This window comes from Schistocerca serialis, chromosome 2 (assembly GCF_023864345.2).
Source record: "Schistocerca serialis cubense isolate TAMUIC-IGC-003099 chromosome 2, iqSchSeri2.2, whole genome shotgun sequence".
NCBI lineage: Eukaryota > Metazoa > Arthropoda > Insecta > Orthoptera > Acrididae > Schistocerca > Schistocerca serialis.
This window is the reverse complement of record NC_064639.1, coordinates 1,152,857,199-1,152,883,434: the sequence shown is the minus strand read 5'-3', so window position 1 is coordinate 1,152,883,434 and position 26,236 is coordinate 1,152,857,199. Positions and strand designations below refer to the sequence as shown.

At 41.5% G+C, this 26,236-nt stretch overlaps 1 protein-coding gene across 1 annotated transcript in view; it reads left to right on the top strand.

The window, feature by feature from the left end:
* LOC126458611 (cytochrome P450 9e2-like) overlaps positions 1 to 26,236 on the top strand; it is a 68,041-nt gene that overhangs the window by 14,951 nt on the left and 26,854 nt on the right. Inside the window, exons 3-5 of the mRNA XM_050095776.1 lie at positions 6,613 to 6,750; positions 25,165 to 25,367; positions 25,462 to 25,654. Coding sequence (XP_049951733.1) covers positions 6,613 to 6,750; positions 25,165 to 25,367; positions 25,462 to 25,654 — 534 coding nt within the window. The remainder of the gene's footprint in view (positions 1 to 6,612; positions 6,751 to 25,164; positions 25,368 to 25,461; positions 25,655 to 26,236) is intronic.

Genomic DNA, 26,236 nt, shown 5'->3' with positions numbered 1-26,236 from the left:
CAGCGTTAAGTTAGATTAAGTAGTGTGTAGTCTTAGAGACCGATGACCTCAGCAGTTTGGTTCCACAAGACCTTACCACACAAATTTCCACGAAACAGACTGTCCTTCTCTAGATCTGTTGTATTGTATCAGTAAATTCGATCTCATAAGAGTCAAAGACGAGCGTTTTGTAGAGCTACCTTCATAGTGGATGGTCAACACTTCATGAGGATTCTGCCAATAAATTTGTTTGGTACCTGCCCTCTCTACGATTTATTTGATCATTCTACTGTGATTCGTTTCGTACCCATATTCCCAGATATTTAACGGAGTGACTGAGTCTAGTGATTGTTCAACATGGTGTTAAGAAACAATAACCGTTCTTTCCACCTATTCTTGCGCAATACGCTACATTTGTTTATGTTAAGGGTCAACTGCAATCCCTACAGTTATCCCCTATGTTTTTATATACAGGGTGGAGCAGAGGAAACGCATGTTTTTCACTATTGAATGACTGGGACACGGTTTGATAAAAATAATAAAAAACAAGCATCAAGTGATAGATTTTTTAATGGTTTTGAAATACACATACTTAATTAGTTTCGAAAAATAATGTCTTGGAGATGACAACCTTCTTGCTGGATACAAATTTGGAGCCTCTCCCGAAAGTTACGCATGGCTCTCTCCAACATTTCATTCGTCACGGCTTCAATTTCCTGACGAATGGAATTCTTCAGGTCGTCGATTGTGCGAGGGTTGTTCATGTAGACTTTTGATTTTAAATATCCGTACAAAAAGAAGTCGCACATCGACAAATCGGTTGAGCGAGGGGGCCAGTAAACACCACCATATCTCGAAATAACATGTCCTGGGAACATTTGTCGAAGCACTTCTTTGGCGCTCTCCCCGTGTGAGCTGTGGCATCGTCCTGCTGAAAACATATTTCTCTGATGTTCACTTGACGCCTTTCCAGTTCTGGACGAAGAAAGTTGTTTAACATTTTACCATAGCGCGCTGATGTTACAGTAACTGCAGTTCCTTCCTCTTAAAAAAAAAAATAGGTTCCAACAAGCCCCATCCTTGAAGTGCAGCACCACACTGTTACTTTTAAACTGTGGAGAGGTCTTTGGTGTAATTCATGTGGGTTCTCTGGCGCCCGATACCGACAATTTTGAACGTTGACGTAACCGTCTACATGAAAATGTGCTTCATCACTCATGAGGACTGTAGCATCTCCATCTTCTGTAAAAATTTCGTCCATTACGCGACAAAACTCTCTGCTCTGCACAAAATCCCCTTCACTAAGCTGCAGGACGATCATTATCTTGTACGGGTGAAACTTAAGATCGTCATGTAAGATAGGGTGAAGGGAACGACGTGACATACCCAGCGCTACAGCCTGTCATCTAGCCGATCATTTCGGACTATAGTTCAATTCTTTTATCTTGGCGGTTCGTGCATGCCCGGCCAGACGCGGGAGATTGCTGCGTTGCCAGTTGTACGCGCCAAGAGAAGCAGCGCCATAGTATAGTTCGCAAACTTACGTTTAGGGGAGAGCGCGCAGTTTATGAAGTAAAGCCACCACGGCCGCATTAACCCTTTCGCTGCTACAGAGACGTGCTCCCCGCACTCCGCGATGTGCGCGGTTTTGTCATCATTGCACTGCTCGCCTGTGCAGACACATGGTGTTTCGACTGCTTTGACACACTTTATCATTCGATTTCACAAAAACTATTTGGCCCAAAAATTTGATTTTTACACATCTTCTTGACTGATACCTTCCCCCCATAAATGACTTAATTTTGTTTCGATGTTCAACGCAGTTATTGTGGAGCATTAGATGTAGTAAACCACTGCACGAAATTTTGAAGAGTTTGCAGAGGTAAAAGTCCATAGTGTATACTTTCTGTATTGTTTTAGTTGCCACTAGAAATTTCAAAATATTACATTCAAACGAATAAAATTCATGAAGTAAGACACTTCGATATTGTTTTTATAATAAAGAAAATATTAAGTACAGATCAAGGTTTGAACTCAGAACCTGTTGCATAGTAGCCACACACTTTAACCATTACGCTGACGCAACTCGTCGTTAAATGTATCACCCGAAGGACTTTAAATATCACGCAAAATACCGACAAACACTGTTGGTATGATTATGAATTACTCCCGTTTCATCGAAGTACAATAGGAAATAAGCAATTACCGCTGTTCTTCATTGCGAAAAAGCGGTTAGTGAGAATGATATAAAACACCTTTCCTTGCTATTGCCTGAATTAGAAGGCTTATTGCTTGTTTGGTTTAATTAATTAATAAAATATGAAGCAATTGGTATGAAGAATGCTTTTTCCAAACTTTCTATGAAAGAAAGTACGCTATCAAGACATTGCTTTTGTTCAATTACTTTATTTATGACCGAACGTTTCTAAAACTGAAGACACTCGTCCGTGCTCTGCACTGCAGTCCAGCTCTGGCAACGTCGTTCTCTGTTCATTGGCTGACATTGTTCTGTGACGTAGGTGGTTCATTTATAATCTACAGATTATAATGAGTGAGTTTGCATCAAAATATGTGACATAAATGGCCATATCTTTAGATCGCATTGACTCGGAAGCTTAATTTTTTTACATCTTTAAGAGACCGCCAATCTCAATGTTTTACATACATTTCAACTTGATACCTCTACACGTTACTGAGAAAAATGTGTCATTACAGACGGACAGACAAACTGAAAACAAAGTGGTCCTGTGTTTCCCCTTTATAGTGACTTAGGTATGGAACCCTAAAATAGTCGGTAGGCTTCGATGATGAACCAACACGTGTGCTGCAACAAGCGCACAGGGTTCGGTATACAATCTCCCTTAAAGAACTTAATTAATGAGTCTTTCACATCAGGAAAGTTTCCTGAGGATTCAAAACAGCCAGTGTAGTGTCTCTGCTAAAGAAAGGTAATGCAGAACACACAGAGCACTAGACTCCCAGTTTCTTATGGCCATCATTCGCAAAAATGATAGGACCATTTAGGAAAGAAAGATTAACTAATTACTTGAATACATACAACACTGTAAGTGAACCACAGTTTGGATTCCGAAGCGTCAGAGATACTGAATCAGCCATAGGAGAATACACAAAATTGGTAAGTGATGCACTTGACCAGGATCAGGCAGTCATACGCATACTCTTATATCTTTCTGAGAGTTTTGATACTGTTGACCATAAGATTCTACTAAATAAGCTAGCATCATGAGGAATAAAAGATGGAGCTAATGACTGTTTCCAGTCATACCTAGCAGATATAGTACAAAGAGTAGAGGTAACACAAACGTCAGAAAAAGCCAAATATTCAGTGACAAAATTGTAAGAAACACATTAATATAAAGGTTTCTCAGGGTAGCATAGTAGGACCAATATTGTTCCATATGTACACCAATAACTTTCCATGCAGTGTTAATCATGGAAAAAAATTCTCTTTGCTGATGACAGCAATAATATAATCACCGAGAAACAAGAGAACTCCTTGCAGAGAAAGCAAATGAAACCCCTCAAGAAAATTTGCAATAAGTCATTATCCAATAAGGTGACATTGAAATTTTCAGGCAGATTAAAACGGTATGTCGGACCAGGGCTTGAACATGAGACCTTTGCCTTTAACAGGAAAATTCCACATTCGATTCCTGGTCTGGCACACAGTTTTAATCTTCCGGAAGTTTCAAATAAGTGCACATTTTGCTAGAAAGTGAAAATTCATTCTGAAAACATCTCCACAGGCTGTGCCTAAGCCATGTCTCCGTACTATCATTTCTTCCAGGAGTGCTAGTCTCGCAACGTATGCAGGCGAACATCTGTGAAGTATTGAAGATAGGTGTTAATGTACTGACAGAAGTAAAGCAGTGAAGGCGGGTCGTGAGTCATTCTTGAATAGCTCAGTTGGCAGAACACTTGCTCATGAGAGGCGAAGATCCCAGGTTCGAGATCGAGTGTAGCAAACAATTTTAATCAAATGGTTCAAATGGCTCTGAGCACTATGGGACTTAACATCTGTCGTCATCAGTCCCCTAGAACTTAGAACTACTTAAACCTAACTAACCTAAAGACATCACACAACACCCAGGCATCACGAGGCAGAGAAAATCCCTGACCCTGCCGGGAATCGAACTCGGGAACCCGGGCGCGGGAAGCGAGAACGCTACCGCACGACCACGAGCTGCGGACAAACAATTTTAATCAGCCAGCGCAAAATACGCTGCAGAGAGAATATTAATTCTGCTAAGTGGCATCGAAAATAAATGCCACAAATTTCAAATAAATGCCACAAATTAAAATAATCAGAGGGAAAATGACCCTCTACAGACTGTGTAACAAACATAAAATTTCTATGAATGAATTCTGCTTCTCAGTTGAAGTGGTGTAAACATACAAAGATACTTGAAAACATAATATCATCAGCATAGAGTCCTATTCACATCTACATCTACGTGTTTGTCTGCTATTCACAATAAAGTGTCTGGCAGAGGGTTAAATGAACCACCTTCAAGCTGTCTCTACCATTCCACTCTCGAACGGCGCGCGGGAAAAACGAGCACTTAAATTTTTCTGTGCGAGCCATGATTTCACTTATTTTATCGTGATAATCATTTCTCTCTATGTGGGAGGGTGCCAACAGAATGTTTTCGCAATCGGAGGAGAAAATTGGTGATTGAAATTTCATGACAAGATCCCGTAGCAACGAAAAACGCCCATGTTTTAAGATTGCCACTCCAATACACGTATCATGTCTGTGGCACTATCTCCCCTATTCCGCGATAAAACAAAACGAGCTGCCCTTCTTTCAACTTTTTTGGTGTCATCCATCAGTCCCACCTGCTGCGGATCCCACACCGTACAGCAATACTCCAGAATAGGGCGGACAAGTGTAGTGTAAGCAGGCTCTTTAGTAGAGCTGTTGCACCTTTCAATTGTTTTGCCAGTGAATCGCAGTCTCTGGTTTGCTTTACCCGCAACACTATTTATGTGATCGTTCCAGTTTAAGTTATTTGTAATTGTAATCCCTAAGTATGTAGTTGAATTTGCAGCCTTCAGGTTTGTGTGACTTAACGCATAATCGAAATTTAGCTGATTTCTTTTAGTACTCATGTGAATAACTTCACACTTTTCTTTATTCAGGGTCACTTTCCACTTTTCGCACCGTAGAGATATCTTGTCCAAATGATTTTGCAATTCGTTTTGGTCATCTGATGACTTTACACGACGGTAAATGACAGCATCATCTGCAAACAATCTAAGACGGCTACTCAGATTGTCTCCTAAGTCGTTAATATTGATCAGGAACAATAGAGAGCCTATAACAATTCCTTGGGGAACGCCGGATATTACTTCTGTTTTACTCGATGACTTTCCAATCCAGTCGCACAACTGAGGCTATATTCCATACGCAGGCAATTTGGTAAGGAGACGCTTTTGAGGAAATCTAAAAATGTGGAATCAATTTGATATGCCCTGTTGATAGCCCTCATTACTTCATGAGTATAAATGGCTAGTTGTGTTTCACAAGAACGATATCTTCTGAATCCTTTTTGACTATGTGTCAATACATCGTTTTCTTCGAGGTAAATGTTCAAACACAGTAAACGTTCCAGAACCCTACTGGAAATCGACGTTAGTGATATGGGGCTGTAATTCAGTGGATTAGTGCTACTTCCCTTTCCGGGCATTGGTGTGCTTTGAGCAATTTTCCATTCTTTACATACGGATCTTTCTGTGAGGGAGCGGTTGTATGTGATTGCTAAATATGGAGCTACTGTAGCAGCATACTCTGAAAGAAACCTGACTGGTATACAATCTGGACCGCAGGCCTGTAGTTCATTAAGTGATTTAAGCTGCTTTGCTGCACCGAGTATATCTACTTCTATGTTTCTCATCTTGGCAGTTGTTCTTGATTGGAATTCAGGAATATTTACATCGCCTTCTTTGGTGAAGGAGTTTCGGAAAACCGTGTTTAATAACTCTGCTTTTGTGGCACTGTCATCAGTGACATCACCGTTGTTATCGCGCAGTGAAGGTATTGATTGCATCTTATGTCGTAACATGCAGTCAGTTGGTTGCCGAACCGCACAATAACCCTGGGTTCGGTGGGTGTGTGTGTGTGGGGTGGGGGGGGGGGGGGGGGGGTGAGTGGACTGCTGTGGCCTGTTGTTGGGGTTGTGGACCACAGCGGGCTACGGCGGGACGAAGCCTCACCATCTTTTCTAGGTTCCCATTTCCATAGGCAATACACAATACACTCTCTGGGCAGATACTAATCACATTTACTTGCGGGTCACGCAATAAAGTACCGTGTGCGATATGTTAGAAATCATAGCCGTAACTGCACCCTCAACACTGGAGAGCCACACGTTCGAAAAAGCCAAGTGTGTGCTCCGACCGACAGGACCACTTGACAACTGTTTGCAGAGTATAGATGTAGCTGTAGATATCTTCTTTTCTGTCTATTTCACATGTATCACATTTGCTATAGTTTTGTCATACGCTAAAAAGAACTATAAAATAATTTCAAGACGGATAATGTAACTGGTCTTACTCACAGTTCTTAACAGTCTTTCTTCCTTTTATTAAGGAATTTTTTCTGCGTTTTAGGAAAAGAATGGCAGACCATGCGCTCGACACTCTCTCCAGCGTACACGACAATGAAGATGAAGAACATGTTCGTGCTGATGTCTGAAATTGGCCTGCAAGTGGTTGACTATTTGATGAAAGTAACCAAAGAAGATGAAGGTAATTTCAAATGATCAGTCTTCACATTGCTTTTGGACTTACAAGAATCAGCTAATGGACATGGAAATTACTTAGAGTACATCAAAATGTTTGTCAATCTGGGACTTGGATTCACCTGTACTAGACTCAGCAGCAACCACGTCTCATGACTTATTCCGGGAATTTTTTACATCTCTGGAACACTTCCTTATCTATGTACATCGAATGTTGTTTTTAGGTGGTAGTGGAACACTTCGGTACAAATGCGATTGGATTCATCGAAATAGTTGCCATTCTGAGCTCCAGCTCAGTTTTTACTAATTATTCTTTCCTTTATTGAACATCGACTTTGAATAATGAAAATATAATCAGCTGGTGGGAGTTTATTTCAGCACAGATGATCGTGCCACTTTGAACATTGTGGTGTGATGCTCAAAATCCTTGCTTCAAGGCTTACTTTTACTCATAATGAATTGAACATTTCGTTCATTGGTGAGCAACACATGTCTGCATCCACTGTATTACCAGTTCTTTTCTTTTTCTTTATTGTAATTTAATTCCCCTGCCCAACATGGGTAGGGGAGGGCTGGCAGCGGCACAATCTGCCGCGCTCCAGGCGAGTGGAATACAAATAACCAGAGGAGACTTACACCTAAACATGGCGGAAAAAGGGGATAGAAAAACACAGTAAATGGAGACAATGGAAGTTAAAATACACACCAATATGGAGACGTTCATTGGGGACAGTTAAAAATGTCGTCATCAATTTAAAATAACACATTCAGCAATTTGTGGGGCACTTAAAATACTCTGGAGTCACACACATGTGTTAAAAGTCGGACACAGTATAAAAACACAAAGAGAGAGAGAGACACTTAAAAAAATCACTGCAAGCGATGGAGCACACATGAAAAATAAAAACTGCTGTTAGGGACCTGCCGAGGGATGGGAGGTCTCAGAGGAGGGAAAAAGAAAAGAGAGGAAGGTGCAGTGGGGGGGGGGGGGGGCTGGTGGAGGGGGGGGGAAGGAAAATAGAGGGCAGGGGGCACACCAAGAGGTAGAAGATGGGCAGAGTGGGAGAGGGAAGGCAGGTCAGGAGGGAGCCCAGAGACACAGAAGGGGGCCACAGGTAAGGGGGTGTAGGAGGGAGGAAAGCTGCTCAGGGGGTGGGGAGGGGAGAGAGAGCCCTGATGAGGAGGAGGGAGAAGGTGAGGTTAGAGTTCGTAGGAGGAGTAGATATCAGGGCGAAGCTTATAGTCTGGGAGAGGTAGGTGCCGGAAGTTGCATTGGGAAAGGAGGTGGAGGGTGTGGAGATGGAGAGAACATGGGACACTACAGTAAAGGTGCGGCAACAGCTGGGGCTGGAGAGGAAGGGGGCACCAGGGGGTGGGGAGGATCGATTTAGCGGATGATGTACAGGTTGTGTTCAAGGATAAGAAGAAGATGGGGGAAGGGGATGAAGTAGTAGAGGATGGAAGGCAAATACGGAAGATGAGGTGGAGTGCATGGCATTGTAGGACTTGGAGGGCTTTATAGAATCTGAGAGGGGTGGAAGTCCAAGTGATGCTGGAATAACAAAGGATAGGGTGGATCAAGGATTTGTAGGTGTGAAGGATGGTGAAAGGATGCAATCCTCATGCCCGGCAGAGTCTATTGTGGGTTTTGTATTGGATTGTAAGGAGGTGGGGACTCCAGGTGAGGCGATGGTCGAGGGTGAGGCCAAGGTATTTCAGGCTAGGAGTAAGGTGGATAGGACGAGCATATAAAGTGAAGTAAAAGTCGTGGAGCTGGAAGGATCAGGTCGAATGACTTTTGATGATTGCCTGGGTCTTGGAGGGATTGACGCAAAGGAGCCACTGGTTGCACCTGGCGGTGAACTGGTCGAGGTGGGATTTGATGGGTACGTTTAGACTGTTGAAGGGTAGGATAAAGGGCCAGGAAGTAGGTGTCATCAGCAAATTGGAGGAGGTGAACAGGCAGGGCAGATTTGGGCAGATTGGCAGTATACCGGAGATGGAGAACAGCCCTTGGGGCACACTGGCTGTGGGATAGAAGGTACAGGAGCTGGTATTGTGGATAGTGACATAGGAGGGACGATGGGAGAGGTAGGAAGCAACGAGACAGACGAAACTGATGGAAAGAGCATAGGTCTGGTGTTTGAAGGGGAGTCCAGGATACCAGACATGGTCATAAGCGTTCTGGAGGTAGAGGGAAACAAAGATAGCAGAGCGACAGGAGTTAAGTTGGAGGGACAGGAGATTGGTAAGGTTAAGCAGCTGGTTGTCAGCTAAGAAGGAGGACCAGAAGGCACACTGGGTAAGGGGAAGAAGGTGGTGCTGGTTAAGGTGGTGATGAATACAACAGGAGAGTATTAACTCGAAGATGTCACTGAACATGATGAGGAAGGTGGGATGATGGGAAGAGATGTCAGAGGGGCGTTTGTTGGGCTTAGGGAACAGCAGGATATGGGAAGTCTTCTACGGGTCAGGGTAAAAAGCTGGTGGAGAGGAACATGTTGTACTGGGTAGCAAGGGCAGCCAGGAAGGACAGGGTGGGGGGGGGGGGAGGGGGGAAGATTCCTTGAGTTGACAGTAGCTGACACAGTCATGACCAGGAGCGGTGTTGCGTTTGGTGCAGAGGACAAGTTTCACATCATGTGCAGTAATGGGAGTGTTTATGTCTGAAGGGGGTAACAGATCCAAGTACTGGTAACAGGTAGCAAGTGGCAGGACAAAGGTATCAGTGCATTCAAGGACAGTGGAGAAGAAGGGATAACAAAATGGTGATCATGAGGAATGGAGAAGACCTCGGAGAGGTCAGAAGTAAAATGGTTAGCCTTAGTGAGGTTGTCAGGGAAGGGATGGTTGTCATGGTGAAGCGGGTATTGCAGGGTAGGATGGTTATCAGTAAGGCGGCGGAAAGCAGACCAGTACTTGGAGGAGTTGACAGAGAGGATGAAGTTGAGGCATGTACATGTCTGGCGCCAGACCCGGCATTTCATTGCTGTGAGGAGGTTGAGGATGTGTTGTTGTAATTGCTGGTGGTGGAGGAGTGAATTCTGGTCACAGGAGCAGAGGAAGGAGCTGTAGAGCCTGCAGGATTCATGGAGAAGAAGGTTGGCCTGTGGAGGAAGTGTTGGGTGGTGAGGGTGGATGTGTTTGGTAAGAACTTGGGCCTCCATAGCGTCAGTGATGGTCTTCTGGTGGAAGGAAGAGGCATGGGGGACATCAGCTGGATGGTGAAAGGTAAGGGGGTGGTTTTCGACATGTGAAACAATGGATTCCCAGTAGGCATTCCAGTTGGCATGGTGGTAGTCGTTGCCAGACTTCAGAGAGGCAGCAGAGCAGGGGACATGATGGGGGCCATGGGCTGAGGAGAAGGTGAGAAGGATGGGGAGGTGGTCACTACCAGTGAGATCGAGGATGTCCATGGTGATACAACCAAGAAGATTGGGGGAAGCAAGGATAACATCCAGGGTGGAGTTACTTTCAGGATGGGTGTGCTGCGCGAGGGTATCAAGATCACTGTGGAGGGTTGAAAGGTACTGATGCCATCGCCAAAGGGTCACAGCTGTGGATGTTGAGTTTGGCAGCAGTCACATAGGTGGAGAAGGTATGCTCAACAAGGGAAATGAAGTTGTAGGGGAGAGGAGCTGTAGGACAGATATAGTTGGTGGCACAGGTGATGGTGAGGGAGGGAAAAAAGATGCTGAGGAGAAGGTGTTCGGTGGGGTCATTGAGTAGGGGTTGTGGCTGGACAGGGAGATGATTGAGGTGTTCAATAGTGACACCACCTCATGCGAGGGGAAGGGGGTTGGTGCAGTGAAGGAAATAGGGAGAGATGGAGACAACATGATAAGGTTGGAGGAAGGTTTCATTAAGAATGAAGGAGTCGACGTGGTGCAGGACAGGGCATGCATGAAGAGATATTTGTTGGCAGCGCGATACTGTTGTCACACCAGGAGGTGGGAGGGGGGAAAAGAGTGGGGGGAGGAGGAGAAAGGGGCTTAAACGAGGGTATCTAGGTGGGTGAAAGTAAAGTGGGCCTGGTTGTGGGAGTAGGTGGCGTGCAAGTAGGTATTCAAATGGAAGACAGAGCGAGCGGCGAGGGAGATTTGCTGGAGGATGTGGGGGCGTACGAAGGGGAGGATATTCTGCAGGACGATGGTCAGGAACCAGATGATGTCTTCAACCATAGGGGGAGGGCATAGGGAATTGTTGGGGTGGATGGGCTGGTCGATGGGGCGAACAGGGACAGTGAGCTCAGGGTTAGTGGGAGGGGGCTTTGCTTTGCATTTGGAGGAGTAGGTGGGGTGGGGTTCGTTGCAGGTGTTGCAGGAAACAGTAGAGACGAGCTTAGGACACTGTTTAAGTGAGCGGGAGGCTTTACAATCGCTGCAGGTGGAGAGGGGGTGGGGATCTTGGAATTTTGTGTGAGGTGGTCGTTGCAGAGGAGACAGCATTGGCAGCGATAGGATTGAGGAGGGGAATGGGACGGGTCAACGGTGTGTCGGCGGTTGAAAATTAGGGCTCCCTGAGTGAGGAGGTGATCTATGGAGGAGGCAGACTCGGTAAAGACACGCATGAGGAAGGTAGGGCCGGAGTTGTAAATACGGCGGGCCGCGCTGATTTCGAGGGCGGAGCGGGCATTTAGTTCCGCCAACATCTCTGTCTCCGTGACCACAGGGCTGAGTTTTGTGATCACGGCGGCAGTGAGGGTCGGCGGACGACGAGGATTACCAGTTCACAATACTGAAAGTCTTTGTAGGTAGAGTGGGCGAGATCTGTACGTGTTCTGGAGTCATACCCATTCCGTAACGCGAGCGCAGATTCAAAGGACAATTATTTCTGGAACGTTATGTTTACACATTAATTTGACGCATATTTAGAACGTACGTATAGTTACTTTTCATTAGAACCACAACCGATTTCCATATACATGAGATGACAGAAGTCATGGTATGGCGATATACGCGTATACAGATGGCAGTAGTATCGCGTACACAAGGTATAAAAGTACTGTTCATTGGCGGAGCTGTCTTTTGTACTGAGCTGATTCGTGTGAAAAGGTTTTCGACGTCATTTGGCCGCACGACGGGAATTAACAGACTCTGAACACGGAATGGTTGTTGGAGCTAGACGCATGGAAGATTCCATTTCGGAAGCCACAATATTTCGCAATCCACAGTGTCCAGAGTGTGCCGAGAATACCATATTTCAGGCATTACAGCAGCGGTGTTTGCGTAGAGTTGTTTGTGGTGACAGACAAGCAACACTGCGTCAAATAACCGCAGAAATCAGTGTGAGACGTACGATGAACGTATGCGTTAGGGCAGTGTGGCGAAATGTGGCGTTAATGGGCTATGTCAGCTGACGACCAACGCGGGTGCGTTGCTAACAGAGTGACATCGCCTGCAGTGCCTCTCTTGGGCTCGCGACCATGTCGGTTAGACCCTAAACGACTGGGAAACCGAGGCATGATCAAATGAGTCCCGATTTCAACTGATAAAAGCTAATGGTTGGATTCGAGTGTGGTGCAGACCCTGCGAAGCCATGGACCCAAGTTGTCAACAAGGCACTGTGCAAGCTGGTGGTGGCTCCGTAATGATGTGGGCTTTGTTTACATGGAATGAACTGGGTTCTCTGGATGTTCTGCTACTTAGAGACCATTTGCAACCATTCACTGACATCGTGTTTCTAAACAACGATGGAAGTTTTATCGAAGACAATGTTCCTTATCATCGAGCCACAGTTGTTTGCGACTGAAGAACATTCTGGACAGTTCGAGCGACTGCTTTGGCCACCCAGATCACCCATTATGAATTCCATCGAACATTTATAGAACAAGATCGAGGTGTCAGTTCGTGCACAAAATTCTGCACTGCAACACTTTTGCAGTTATGGGCGGCCATAGAGGCTGTAAGGCTCAATATTTCTGTGGGGACTTCCAGTGACTTGTTGAGTCCATGCCACGCCAAATTACTGTACTAAGCCATGCAAAAGCAGATCCGACACGATAGTAGCAGGTATCCACGTCTTTTGTCACCTCAGTGCATATTTTTGATTCTGACAAGTTGAAAGGTGGCTACACTGAGCCACTGCGCCAGAGATTGCGCCAAAGAGTATTATTCTGCCGCCTCCACAGTGCTTGGGGAGAGCTCGTAGTAGTCAGTGTCTGTTAAGAACTCGTAGCAGTCAGTGCCTGTCGAGGACTCTGGGTAGTCTGTACTGAGATGTTATAGTGAGGAGTGTTTGTTGAGATGTGCTAGTAGGCAGTGCTTGCTGAAATGTGATACTGAAGAGTCTTGTTGAGATGTGGTAGTAGAGAGTCGGTGTGGAGATATATTGTAAGGATTAGAGTGATTTTCATCATTATAAATGAGGTAACAAACTCCGTTTCTTTTTATTTCAGTGTCCTAAATAATGCGTCATTACAGGTTCAGTCAACAAAGCATCTGGCGTGTGTTCTTGTATTAGAGTGTAATTCTGGTTTTCTTACGCAATTATAGTATTTCTATTTTTTAATTACTTCAGTATAAATGATATTTAAAATTTCTTGTCTTGTTGAAGAAGAACCGTGCCAGATGTGTACGTTGAGTCACACTCCCACACACAGAACAATTACACTTGTGCTTTGGGTTCGTAGGTTTTATAGTTGCTGGGGACTTAATTAATTATTTGTGTTAACGAAAATTTCATTTCATTCTTTGTTGTTGTTCTATGCAGTCAGATAGCGTAATAATACTAGTCAGGGCCAACCGATTACGAAACAGCGTAATCGGACTTACAGCTACTAAAAACTAAAAATATTTTCAATCATAATTAATTAAGCCCCCATGCACGTGGCGACCCTGCCAGGATCGTCCCTTGGAATTCTTCTGATTGTAAAAATAGTAGATAGTAATATTGTTGTAGTAATTTGTAGTTTAGTAATTGTAGTCTATTTTGCATGTGTAGATTTGGTAATTGTCATTCTTCTAATGGTATTTTTTTTCTCAGAATTTGATTTGTTGTCTTGTATACGCATTTGACAATTTAGTGCAATTGTTTCAATTGTTCGATTAATCGTGTTTGAGGGAAACTTTTCATGTAAATGGTATTGTTGGAGATAAAGAGTCATTGTGTCTAATTTTCGTACAGTGACGTGTTTTGTATATTTTGTAAATGATTACGCGATCGATGAAAAAGGCAAAAATGATGAATAGTGAGAATGACGAAATTGTTAACATGGCGAACTCGCCGACAGAGGAAAACAGTATGATGGATAATGAAGGGGAAAACAATGTAATAAGTCGGGAAAATAGTCCGGAACCATTTCAAAATTTTTCTCAATCAGAAAATTCACAGAATCCGAGATTAACGACAGAAGATTCTGGAATAGTATCGAACACAGATAGCCTTATGGCTATTCTGAAGGAAGTTAGTTTTGCGGGAAATGTTAGGGGCGAAAAGAATTCTGAACCATTTAATATGGAGCAGCTGATGAGTGCTATATTAAATTTGGGAGCACGTATGGAAACACGGTTAGACTCACGAATAGGAACAATGGAAACACGGATGCGAACTTTGGGATCTGAATTAAAAAATGATGTGGGGACAATGGAAACACGGTTAGGATCTGAATTAAAAACAGTGGCAACACGTTTAGAAACAGAGATGGAAACAATGGAAACACGGTTAGACTCACGAATAGGGACATGTTTCAAGAATATGAAAGATGAGTTAAAGAAAGAAATCAGAGAAGAAGTACAACCGATTTTGAATTCTCACAATAATAGATTAATTGCAGTAGAGATTAGACAAAGGGAACAGGATAAAGAACAGGAAGAAAGAGATCGCGTGATAGTACAAAAATTTTCAGAGTTAAATTTACAACGTGCACACGATAAGAAAGAAATATTTGAGAGAATCGAGGAATCCGTACCAAATGACAGAATAAATAATCTAACACAACAATATGAACAGTTAACTACCAAATGTGTCAATACTGAAACCCGAGTTGCGACACTTACGGAAGACGTAAATAAACAGAAAGAAAAAATAGGTGATTTAGCGGAAAGAGTTGAGGAGATATCAGATAAATTGACAAATCTTAGTTTACATGGGGACAGAGATTCAGATGATACAGCACCATTGCCATTTGCAGAAACCGAAGAGTATCAGAACATAAATAAGCATGTTGAAAATCAGGGAAAATTTAATGAACGCGTGAAAAGGGAATTTGAGGCATTACGAAAGCAAGTCAAACAAATTGAAGGCGAAATAGTAGGAAAGGACAGTAGAAGAAACTTAGAATCACAGATAGCAGAGGGGTATGAAGAAAGTAATTTATTTCATTTACGAGAAGCAACAAGAGAGCGCCAGGCGTGCGAACTTGACAATAATCGACATTCGGACTGGGACAGACGCGGTAGGTCTTTGTCGCCACGAGGCGAAAACTTTGACTATAAACACTTTTTGACTGTTCGGAAATTTAAGATCTTCCGCAATTCTAAGAATGACATACATCCATGTTCATGGTTAGATCAATTTATGTACGCACTTCCACCAAATTGGCCACTAAGTCACAAACTGGAATTTATGTGTGGATATTTAGAAAACGAACCGGCGACGCGGATGCGGGCACTCATTAGAGATTGTAATAATCTAAATGATTTTTATCATGCATTTCTATCGGCATATTGGTCCGAAAACACGCAAGACAGAGTCAAACACAGTCTTATTATGCAGCGTAATTTCAAACAGTCTGAGTTCCGCACGCCAGCAGAATATTTTGAAGACATGATTCGAAAGAATCAGTTCCTGTCCAACCCTTACAGCCCGACTGAATTAATTCGCATTTGTTTAACTAAGCTGCCACAATCCATAAGACAAATTGCTTTAGCCGGAAGATGTAAAGACGACATTGAGACTTTTAAGACTTTGTTGCAAGAACTTGAGTATGACAACGACGACGGGACTTCTTGTAACTTTTTCAGTAACAGTAATTACAATAGATTTTCAGAGAAAAGGGATAGTGATCGGAACGGACGTTATAGCGGTAATTTTGAGAATGACAGACGAAACAGACAGGACAATAGAAACCAGCGTTATGACAATAACAGACGTTCTAACAGAAATTACACAGACAATTATAATAACGGTAATTCCTACCGGAATGATGAATCATACGGAAACAGTAATTGGTATCATCAAGACAGAAATTATTCGTACAATAATAGAAATTCTTACTACAGAAATAACCAGGGTAGTAGATACAACAATAATTTCAGAAGTGACAGTCGAAATTACACAAGAAGTAGTTATGCAGACAGACAGGAAAACAGAAATTTTAATAACAGACACAACCAAGAATTTGCATCTAACAGACAGGAGGGACCTAATTGGCATCCTCCACGTGACAGAACTTCAGAGAGACAAGTGCAAATAGTAGAAATTGATCCGCGAAATGACGCGAATAATCAAAGACGTGACGCAAACAATCGACAATGACTTGCAGCTTCGGCTTCTGGCAGCAATATAGACGGTTCAGAAAGTAATGACACTACGACTTTACACTACGTACGCCTGGAAGACATGAGAGACATTTTGTTAGATGAAACGGAAAATAATGTAGACGCATTTTTACATCCTGTTATTGAAGTATGTGTGGGTAAGAATAAGTTCACTGCAGTTTTAGATTCTGGGAGCCCATTGAATGTCATTAGTGAATCAGTTTTCGTATGTGTGAAAGAACTATTGCCTGTCCTGTGTTACCTATTTCTAAAACTACAATTCGAGGAGTGATTTCTGGAAAAAGTGTGGAAGTTAAACAACAGACCAACTTAAATTTTATTTGTCAAGGATACGAATTTTCTGCTAATTTTATTATTGTTCCATTACTCAGTACACAAATTATATTAGGTATGGAGTTTCTTAACAAACATAAGGCAATTTTGAACTTTAAAGAAGGAAGTGTGAATTTGACTGTTGCTGGAATGACGAAATGTTTGAAATTTTACGAGTGTTTAACAAGATCTGAACCAGATACAAAATGTTTAAGGTTTCTTACTTCTGATGTTTTCGTTGAGCATTATGACGACAGTGTGTTTATTCATGACAATGACAATAGATACAGAGACGCGATGGATGATATAATTAATAGCGAAGAATTAATTAATGAAAAGGTTAAGAAAGCTGAAGTGCCAGATGACGTTGCAAGAGAAGAGGTGCACCACATTTTGACTTCACATGCTACAGTATTTAGTCATCACACAGGAACTATACAAGGCTTACAATATTTTTTTAAAGTAAAAGAACACACACCATTTCGTGGGAAAACGTACGCTATTCCTTTGGCTTACAGAGACAAGGTTAAGAATGAACTTCAGTGCATGTTAGATCAGGGCATTATTGAGCCTGCAGTCAGTCCTTATACTATCCCATTACACGTTGTTCTTAAAAAGGATGGGTCAATTCGTTTGGTTCTGGATTCCAGACAGATAAATAACATCATCATTCCTGAACCTGACCGCCTACAAAATTTAGATGAACTTCTTCAACATTTCCATGGAATTAAAGTTTTATTCACGATTGATATGCGCGCAAGTTTTTGGCAAATAGAACTCCACCCTGATTGTAGAAAATATACTGCCTTTTTAGCCTTTGGTAACTGTTACCAGTTTCGGAAATTACCGTTTGGACTTACTGTATCTTCAGCAGCATTCATTCGTAGCTTAAATGAAATTTTACCTGTTTATCTTCGTGACAACATTACTTCATATGTTGACGATATTCTTATTGCAAAACATTCTTGGAGTGAGCACAACAAAATTTTGGATTCATTGTTACGTATCTTTGCAAGAGTTGGCATTACAGTGAACTTAGAAAAATCTGAATTTGGTCGTTCTCAGGTGAAATTTCTCGGTCACATTATTTCTACAGAAGGTATTCTTCCTGATCCAGAGAAATTAGACGCTGTTCGTAATTATGCTGTTCCTACCACAAACCGTGAGGTTCGTAGTTTCCAAAATTTTTGTGGAATGATATACTTTTAAAAAAAATTTTTGTGGACTGACATACTTTAGAGAAACTAACAGCTAGATGTAAACATGCAGAGAATACAAGGATACCGCGCTGTGTTTTGGCGGCGGCACATACTCAAAGCAACAGTCAAGTCTGCGCGCCGCACAAGGCAGTCGTTGACCGCAAACAATTGCTTCCTACGTCACGCGCCTACAGCTGATCGAGCGCTCAGTGCGAATGCACTGACAGCCGTAAACAAATACACAGTTTAATTTCTCCGATTAAATTCAGTATAAAGCTATAGTGACTTGATGAATTCTGTTATTAACATTCAGTGTTTTTCAGGACACGGTTCTATAAAATATTTAAGAACTTCAGGTAAATTCTGTGCGTGTCCGACGTTAAGACGACTTGCTATCGAGAAAATTTCAGGAAAAATGTCATTTCGAAGAAGAAAGTAATAAACTAAAAAGGTAATTATTAACTGAGTTTATTTTTCAGGTAACATATTTCCACTTAGGTACGTACTTTAGACGTAATTTGTTGCTCGCGATTACGTGATTCATACTTTCTGCTAAATTTTATGTTCTATGAAATTACTTGTGAAGTGACGTGCTTGCGTACGTTAACTGATTTTGACAATGATTATTAATGAACGGGGTTGTAACTTGTGTATATTATGCATCGCTTAGCTGCACTGCTTTTTCACTGATGTCATATTTTTTAATTATGTGCCTGCTGTGCTTATTTATTTAAATTATAATTGTCACCTGATTAATTGTGCTGACTGTGATTATGTATGTAAGTTATACTTTGTGATTTATCTGCTTACGCCTTCATGTTTACTTATTAAGATTACATATGAACATTTATTTGCTTATGCTGATATGATGCTAATGACCTGTTTGCTGCTATGCATATGGATTGCATATTTATACATTTCTGTTTGTTGTCATAACTACCCTTTAATTTGGTATATAGCAATGCTGATGTACAGTGTACGAACATAGAGTTTAGGTTACACTATGGTATTCGTTACAGATTGTTCGCTTGGCAGAGCCTCGTTGTAAGAATTGTGCTGCATCCACTTGTTGACATTCTGTTCTCTACTGGTATATTTACTCGCTATTGCATGTTTTGCTTACGCTCAGTGCCTTATATTTTTAAGATAAGAAAATGAACTGCTATAATTCGACGAACGACATTAGTACAAGAAACTTCATAGAAGTCACATGAGCTGAGGTTTTATGGAAGCTGTATAACTTTATGCTAATAGGAAGGAAGCTAACGACATGACATACCATTACTAGGTTTAGACCATTAACAATTATTACACTGCATTTTTCGTGAGCAATTGAAATAGGAAGTGACACTTGACACAAGAAATACTCCACATGTTTGCTTCTGTTTGCCATAATTCTTGAAGTGGTGTACACACTGTGAAATATTATGATCATTCACACTCCGTAATCGTACTTAATTACTGAGAGTTATTCGAACTAAGTCTGTTAGAGGTCATGTATGCATTTCTTTGTTTATAATTCATAATGAGTAGAAGATTTGGGTCAGATGGATTACACAGAGGTTGTGTGTTGACAATGTGTCTTCGGATTGTATGGAATGATGAGGTTTGCATTAGGATTTTATCTGTACTTGTTCGAGGAGACTGACTAGAGGAAAGAGTTTTTATGGAAGTGAAATGATATTGGTAATAAGGTTTATATGTGTCGACGTATTGAAGAGGTATTATTGGGGTATTGAGATTATATGAAGTTGATGATTATTGGAGTTTTTGTGGACAAGAGGTAAGGTGAATGATATTGATGACAAGATTTATATGTATCGACTTATGAGGTATTATTGAAGTATTGAGATTATGTGATGCTGATGATTATGGGAGGTTTGGTGTATAAGAGGTAAAGTAAGTGAGGAGCATATTTTTTTTTGTTGGTCTTATGGAACAAGGAGGATGAAGATAGCAGACTAGAACACTAAAGTAGAAGGAAGATAGTCTATACACACACTTTGTTAAATCACTAAGCAGTATATACTTTTTTTGGAGAGAGGAAGTAATTGCATACCTTGGCTCACTGACAGTTGTTCAGCAACCGTACATTTTGATCTGGCTTGGCAAACATTGGTCTTGACATGATGACTATGACGTTGATTTAACTATTATTGACTGTTATACATTGCTGCCACTACTACTTGATACACATGATGAACATCAAATTTTGACAGAATTGCATTTACACAGTTAACACTATTCAATTACGCAGTAGTACTTAATGTGGATGAAAGATGAGTGAGTGTGTTTTGTGTGTTTTCCTTTCCTAATCCTACCCACCTATCTCCTAAATATTATTTTATTTGTTTGTTGTGGCTTGCACTGACACCCATAAATATTATAGGTTTACTGATATTTGAGTATTTGTAATAGTTAATATGACAATTATCTGATATCATTTGTGTGTTTATTAGAATTTATATGTCTAGTGTGTAAAAGCATTTGTATGTGTATTCAAACTATTGTTCATGTCTGAACTGTCTGATTAGTGATGGTGAATATTATGAACTGTTACCTGCACCTCTTCAACATAATGGGTGCCACTTAGAAACGTTTAATTTCTGCTGATGAACTGTGTGATCAGTGATAGTGAATATTATGGACTGTTACTTGTACTTTTTCTACATGATTGGTGCCACTAGGACATGTTTAATTTCTGCTTATAAACTTTGATGAACAGTGTGATCAGTGATAGTGAATATTATGAACTGCTCTCTGGACCTATTCAACATTGCTGAGTGCCACTAATGGAACTGCTTCTACTGAAATGAAGTCACTTGTTGGTGTCTGCACCTGCTCAACATTACTGGGTGCACAGGTGAAGCTACTTCTATGGAAATGATGTCACTTGCCGGTGTCTGCACCTACTCAACATTGCTGGGTGCCACTGTTAGAACTGTTTCTACTGAAATGATGTTACTTCTTGCTGTCTGCACCTATTCAACATTGCTGAGTGCCACTAATGGAACTGCTTCTACTGAAATGATGTCACTTGCCGGTGTCTGCACCTACTCAACATTGCTGGGTGCCACTGTTAGAACTGTTTCTACTGAAATAATGTCACTTGTTGCTGTCTGCACCTGCTCAACATTGCTGGGTGCCACTAATGGAACTGCTTCTGCTGAGAAATGTGACTTGTTGCTGGGTGTACCTGCTCAACTTTACTGGGTGCCACTGATGGACTGCTTCTACTGAAAAGATGTCACCTGTTGGTGTCTTTTTTTGTATAAACTAATCATTGAAAGCATTTTATGTGAACATTTGTATAAACTGATTTTTTGTGTATTGTGTGAACTCTTATTTAAAGTCACATGTATGAAAAGAAGTTGTATTGCTTACTGTATTTCATATATTAGGTTATTGAAAGGTCAGTGCAAAGCCAAAATTTTAACTAATTATGTGATATTTAGGTATTAATATTATCTTTTATTTTTGTCTGTATTTTTGTGGACGAATTTGGTGGTATTTTCACCACCAATGCTGGCAAAAATACCATCAAATTCTGGCCTGTGGAGGGGGGGCATATGAAAGGTGGCTACACTGAGCCACTGCGCCAGAGATTGCGCCAAAGAGTATTATTCTGCCGCCTCCACAGTGCTTGGGGAGAGCTCGTAGTAGTCAGTGTCTGTTAAGAACTCGTAGCAGTCAGTGCCTGTCGAGGACTCTGGGTAGTCTGTGCTGAGATGTTGTAGTGAGGAGTGTTTGTTGAGATGTGCTAGTAGGCAGTGCTTGCTGAGATGTGATACTGAAGAGTCTTGTTGAGATGTGGTAGTAGAGAGTCGGTGTGGAGATATATTGTAAGGATTAGAGTGATTTTCATCAATATAAATGAGGTAACAAACTCCGTTTCTTTTTATTTCAGTGTCCTAAATAATGCGTCATTACAGGTTCAGTCAACAAAGCATCTGGCGTGTGTTCTTGTATTAGAGTGTAATTCTGGTTCTCTTACGCAATTATAGTATTTCTATTTTTTAATTACTTCAGTATAAATGATATTTAAAATTTCTTGTCTTGTTGAAGAAGAACCGTGCCAGATGTGTACGTTGAGTCACACTCCCACACACAGAACAATTACACTTGTGCTTTGGGTTCGTAGGTTTTATAGTTGCTGGGGACTTAATTAATTATTTGTGTTAACGAAAATTTCATTTCATTCTTTGCTGTTATTCTATGCAGTCAGATAACGTAATAATACTAGTCAGGGCCAACCGATTACGAAACAGCGTAATCGGACTTACAGCTACTAAAAACTAAAAATATTTTCAATCATAATTAATTAAGCCCCCATGCAAAGTACACCTGAATACAACGTCATAGAAGCATTCTCCCTGCTCTTTTAGTCACCTTAGCGCATCGTCCTGAAAGTCGACGTTCTTTGCAGATGTTTCCACCCAAGTAATCCTTCTACTATGGAACCAAAAGCTAATGTGCCAATTGGTGCGACACGTCGTTCGTACCACCGTTTTCATACTTTGTCTACTTATCGCTTAATTACGTTTTAGGACGTGTCGTATTACGTACGACCTAGGCCGATCGTGAGCTACACGATTGTTACTATAGACGTAAGATCGTGGTAAAGTTTCAGGACGAATTAAGTTAGTTTTGAGCATAATTTCTAGCAGATATAGAAAAGTCACCGTAAGTACGAGAAAGTGCAAAGGTATTTAAGAATAAAAATATTTTTTTGAAGACTCTATGTTGAGTGAAACATTTTTTACGTCATCGTTTGTGGTTTCTCTCTAATCAGTACATATTATGAAATGAACTGGATGAAGTTTTCAACGGAACTGGATAAGACCATTCGATGGATACCTCCATCACATAAAAACTATCAACGCTTCATTGGTGCAGTAACAGCAACAGCTAAGAAGTGTATGCCAAGAGGATACGGAAAAGAATATGTTCCAGGATGGAATGATGAAAGTGAAACACTGTACCAACACTTCCATCAAAGTGGTAACCCAGAGATAACTATGGAACTCTTGTCCAGCTTGGACATGTCTCGGAGACAGAAATGGGCAGAAACAGTCGAAAATATGGACTTTACCCAGGAAAGCATGGAGTCTTCTGAGAAAACTGGGAGGAAGTGCACCAGCATGCGGAAAAAATTCCAAAGTAACACTAGACCAAATTGCTTTCCACATCATTAGTACATCAAGAGTACCTCCTGACAAGAAACATACAAGACATATCAGACGACAGCTTCGTGACCTGAGAAAGAAGGCATGTCCCTCATCTGAGTATACCCATCCCTTCACAGTTTCAGACATTGACTCTGGACTGAAGGACCTCAAACCTCTTAAGGCACCTGGATTCGATGGTATCCACCCAGAATTCCTGATCCATATGGGAGGAAAAGCTAAGAAATGGCTGGCAGAATTCTTCACTGACATCCTGCTGACTGGCCAACTTCCATTGGAGTTTAAAAAGGCGAAGATAATATATGTTCTGAAACCTGGCAAACCCAGCAACAAGGTAGAAATCTATCGCCCCATTGCCCTACTTAGCTGTTGCTACAAGCTTTTTGAAAGGCTAATATATAACAGAATAAGTAGCGCTATCCTAGAGAACGTTCCAGTTGATCAGGCAGGCTTCAGACCAGGGCGTAGCTGCTGCGACCAAGTATTGTCTCTCACATCCTTCATAGAGTCACGATACCAAATGAAGCAGAAAACATCTGTGGCATTTGTTGATCTAACTGCAGCCTTCGACACTGTGTGGAGGGGAGGCCTTATCTACAAATTTCTCCGCATCATACCCTGTAGAACAGTGGCTCGATTGATTAACAGCATGCTAAGTGATCGGAAGTTCCAGGTAAACACTGGAAGTAACATAAGATCTACTCCAGTTTATTGGCTTCCACTGTTAACCGGTATAATGCCTCCTGATCTACGCAGATGTACTGCCCTTATGAGAACATTCCACAAGATCTCCAGGAATTCTAACCTACCCATGCGTAGCGACCTGCCACTTTTAAATCGTAAGAGAATGAAATCACGCCATCCAACTATGTGCGATGCTGCTGACATTGTTGCTAAGGATTTTAAACCTCCTGAAGAATGGAAAGGTCTGTGGGAAGCAGTGACAGAAGTGCACCTGCATAACATCTTCTCAGGTTCTGAACTTCCAAGTGGATTCGGCCTACCACGCAAGACCTGGACTACCCTCAACAGAATCCGTACCAGCCATGGGTGATGCAGTGATGCTCTCTTTAAGTGGAAGAAGCTGCCTCATCCAGCCTGTGACTACGGGGCTCCATACCAGAATATTCACCACATTGTCAGTGAATGCAGGATTCGAGCCTATCACGGCGCCAAAGAGGACTTACTGCTAGTAACTCCAGGTGCAGGACTGGATATTGAAGGACTGGACATTCAGTTGTAAAGACAAACTTAAGTTTCTTGTGTGTCAATATGTACATAAGTATATGTAATTTAATTTCATGATATGTCTGTATTAGCCATACGTTAAATAATAATATAAAATGAAAGTACGTTTGTATGAACGTATGTTCCACTTCTCCCCTTCTCGCTTGAGTCATTCGTTCCTTGGCATTTGCACGTTAGGTATCGCCCTCCTTTTCGAGAACTTCTTTATCTAGCTTACACCGTTTGGCTTATCTTGCAGGCTTATTTGCTTACGATCTCTGCTGAAGCTGCTACTGCCGTTTTTGCTACTCCTTCTCTACGCGTAGTTTGCGTTGGATGGCAATCAAAGAAATCATCACTAATGCACTATTCACTATTAATATTGGTATTTTATTGTTGCAAACTGTTAAAAAATTCGCTTTCTTCACCTGCGATCTAGCTCTGGCGATATGTTACAAGTTGCAAGTCTATAGGTCATCGGGAAGTTTGTACCAAACAGACCGACGGACAGACAAGAAAGCGAGTTAATATTGCATTGTCATCCAGTTCTGAGGTATGTTTGAAATTTCAGGTCTCTAGTTCATCGGGAGGGTAGTTTAAAATCAACTGCCAAATTTGTACCGAATAGAAAAACAAACAAGAGAGCGAGTTAATAAAGACATGGTAAAAATATGCAGAAAAATCTTGCCGGCTCATTTTAAAATTAATGAGATTACCTGGATTTAATGATTTTTACATATGATTTACTTAATCTTGATAGTTCAGATGAATAATTACCAAGATTACGAATGTAATAAAATTTGCACAATAAAATGAAGATTATGGCAAACTGAGATATAAAACAAATTTAAAAAATCAGGAGGAAATTGGTGGAAAAGCTTGTGCTAATTCTGCTTAAGACATTTACGTACTGCTTTAGATAATATAATGAATTTAATAATTTTGGTTCTTCTTGCTAACCATATACTTTGTTGATCTGAATGCTGCGTTGCTCTAGACGGCTCCGTGACATTGGAGATGAAGGACTTCTACGCCCGCATGACAAACGACGTAATAGCTTCGACGGCCTTCGGTTTCCGAGTTGACTCCATATCGAACCCGGACAATGAGTTCTACCGCATGGGACGCGACCTGACAAACTTCAGCGGGCTGCGGGGACTCATCGCCGTAGGCTATATGATATTCCCGAGGCTTATGGAGGTATGTGGAGTCCACTTCAAGGTAAAAAAAAAAATATCCAAATTACTGTATGAAGAATTCAATAAGCAAAGATGTCTCTTCTTCTGTTATCTAGGTTTTGAACATACCGTTCTTCCATCCCAGGACGGAGGGATTCTTCAGATCCCTGGTTTCTGAGGCAATCAGAGTACGTGAAGAACAGAAAATCGAGAGACAGGATTTGATTCAATTACTTATGCAGATCAGAGGTGGTGAGCGTGCATCTCAAGCAGATGAAGACGGAAGAAGCTCTGGAAGCAAGAGAACAGGTATGTAATAGTTGAGATGTAAATATACTTGGTTATGACTTTCAACTTTACACCACTCTGTAGCGAATTCTGAACTTAATTCGTAGCAATTTGTGTTGATGCTATACAGCCGAAACCTCATTACGTAACTGATATAACGCTTTACTAAGACTGTCCCAGCACACCATAGTAACACAAATATCCTAGCAGATACTGATGACACTTGAAGGTAGTGCGAAGATTCTGAACCCTGCAAAATGCTGTACGTAACAAACCATTTTTGCAATTTCAGTAAGTCACTAGTCATACAAATGCTTAGGTGTAATACTTTGTATTATTATTAATTATGAGAACATGCGCAGTAGACTGTGCTCACTCCATAGGTAGTCGTTTTGAGAGGTTTGCGGTGCGCTGTACTAGCAAGTACATCCCGGTAGTAGAATTAGTGCTCCCTGCATGAGCCAACGATGAAACTTAAAGAAAATAATCTTTTGATTCGGTGGAAATGTCGCAGTTACTCATTACTTTGTTCTGTCCTTCGGTAGAGTATACACTGTGATGGATTTCTGTAGCGACAAGTTAAAATGGGGGGGCGGACCGGGG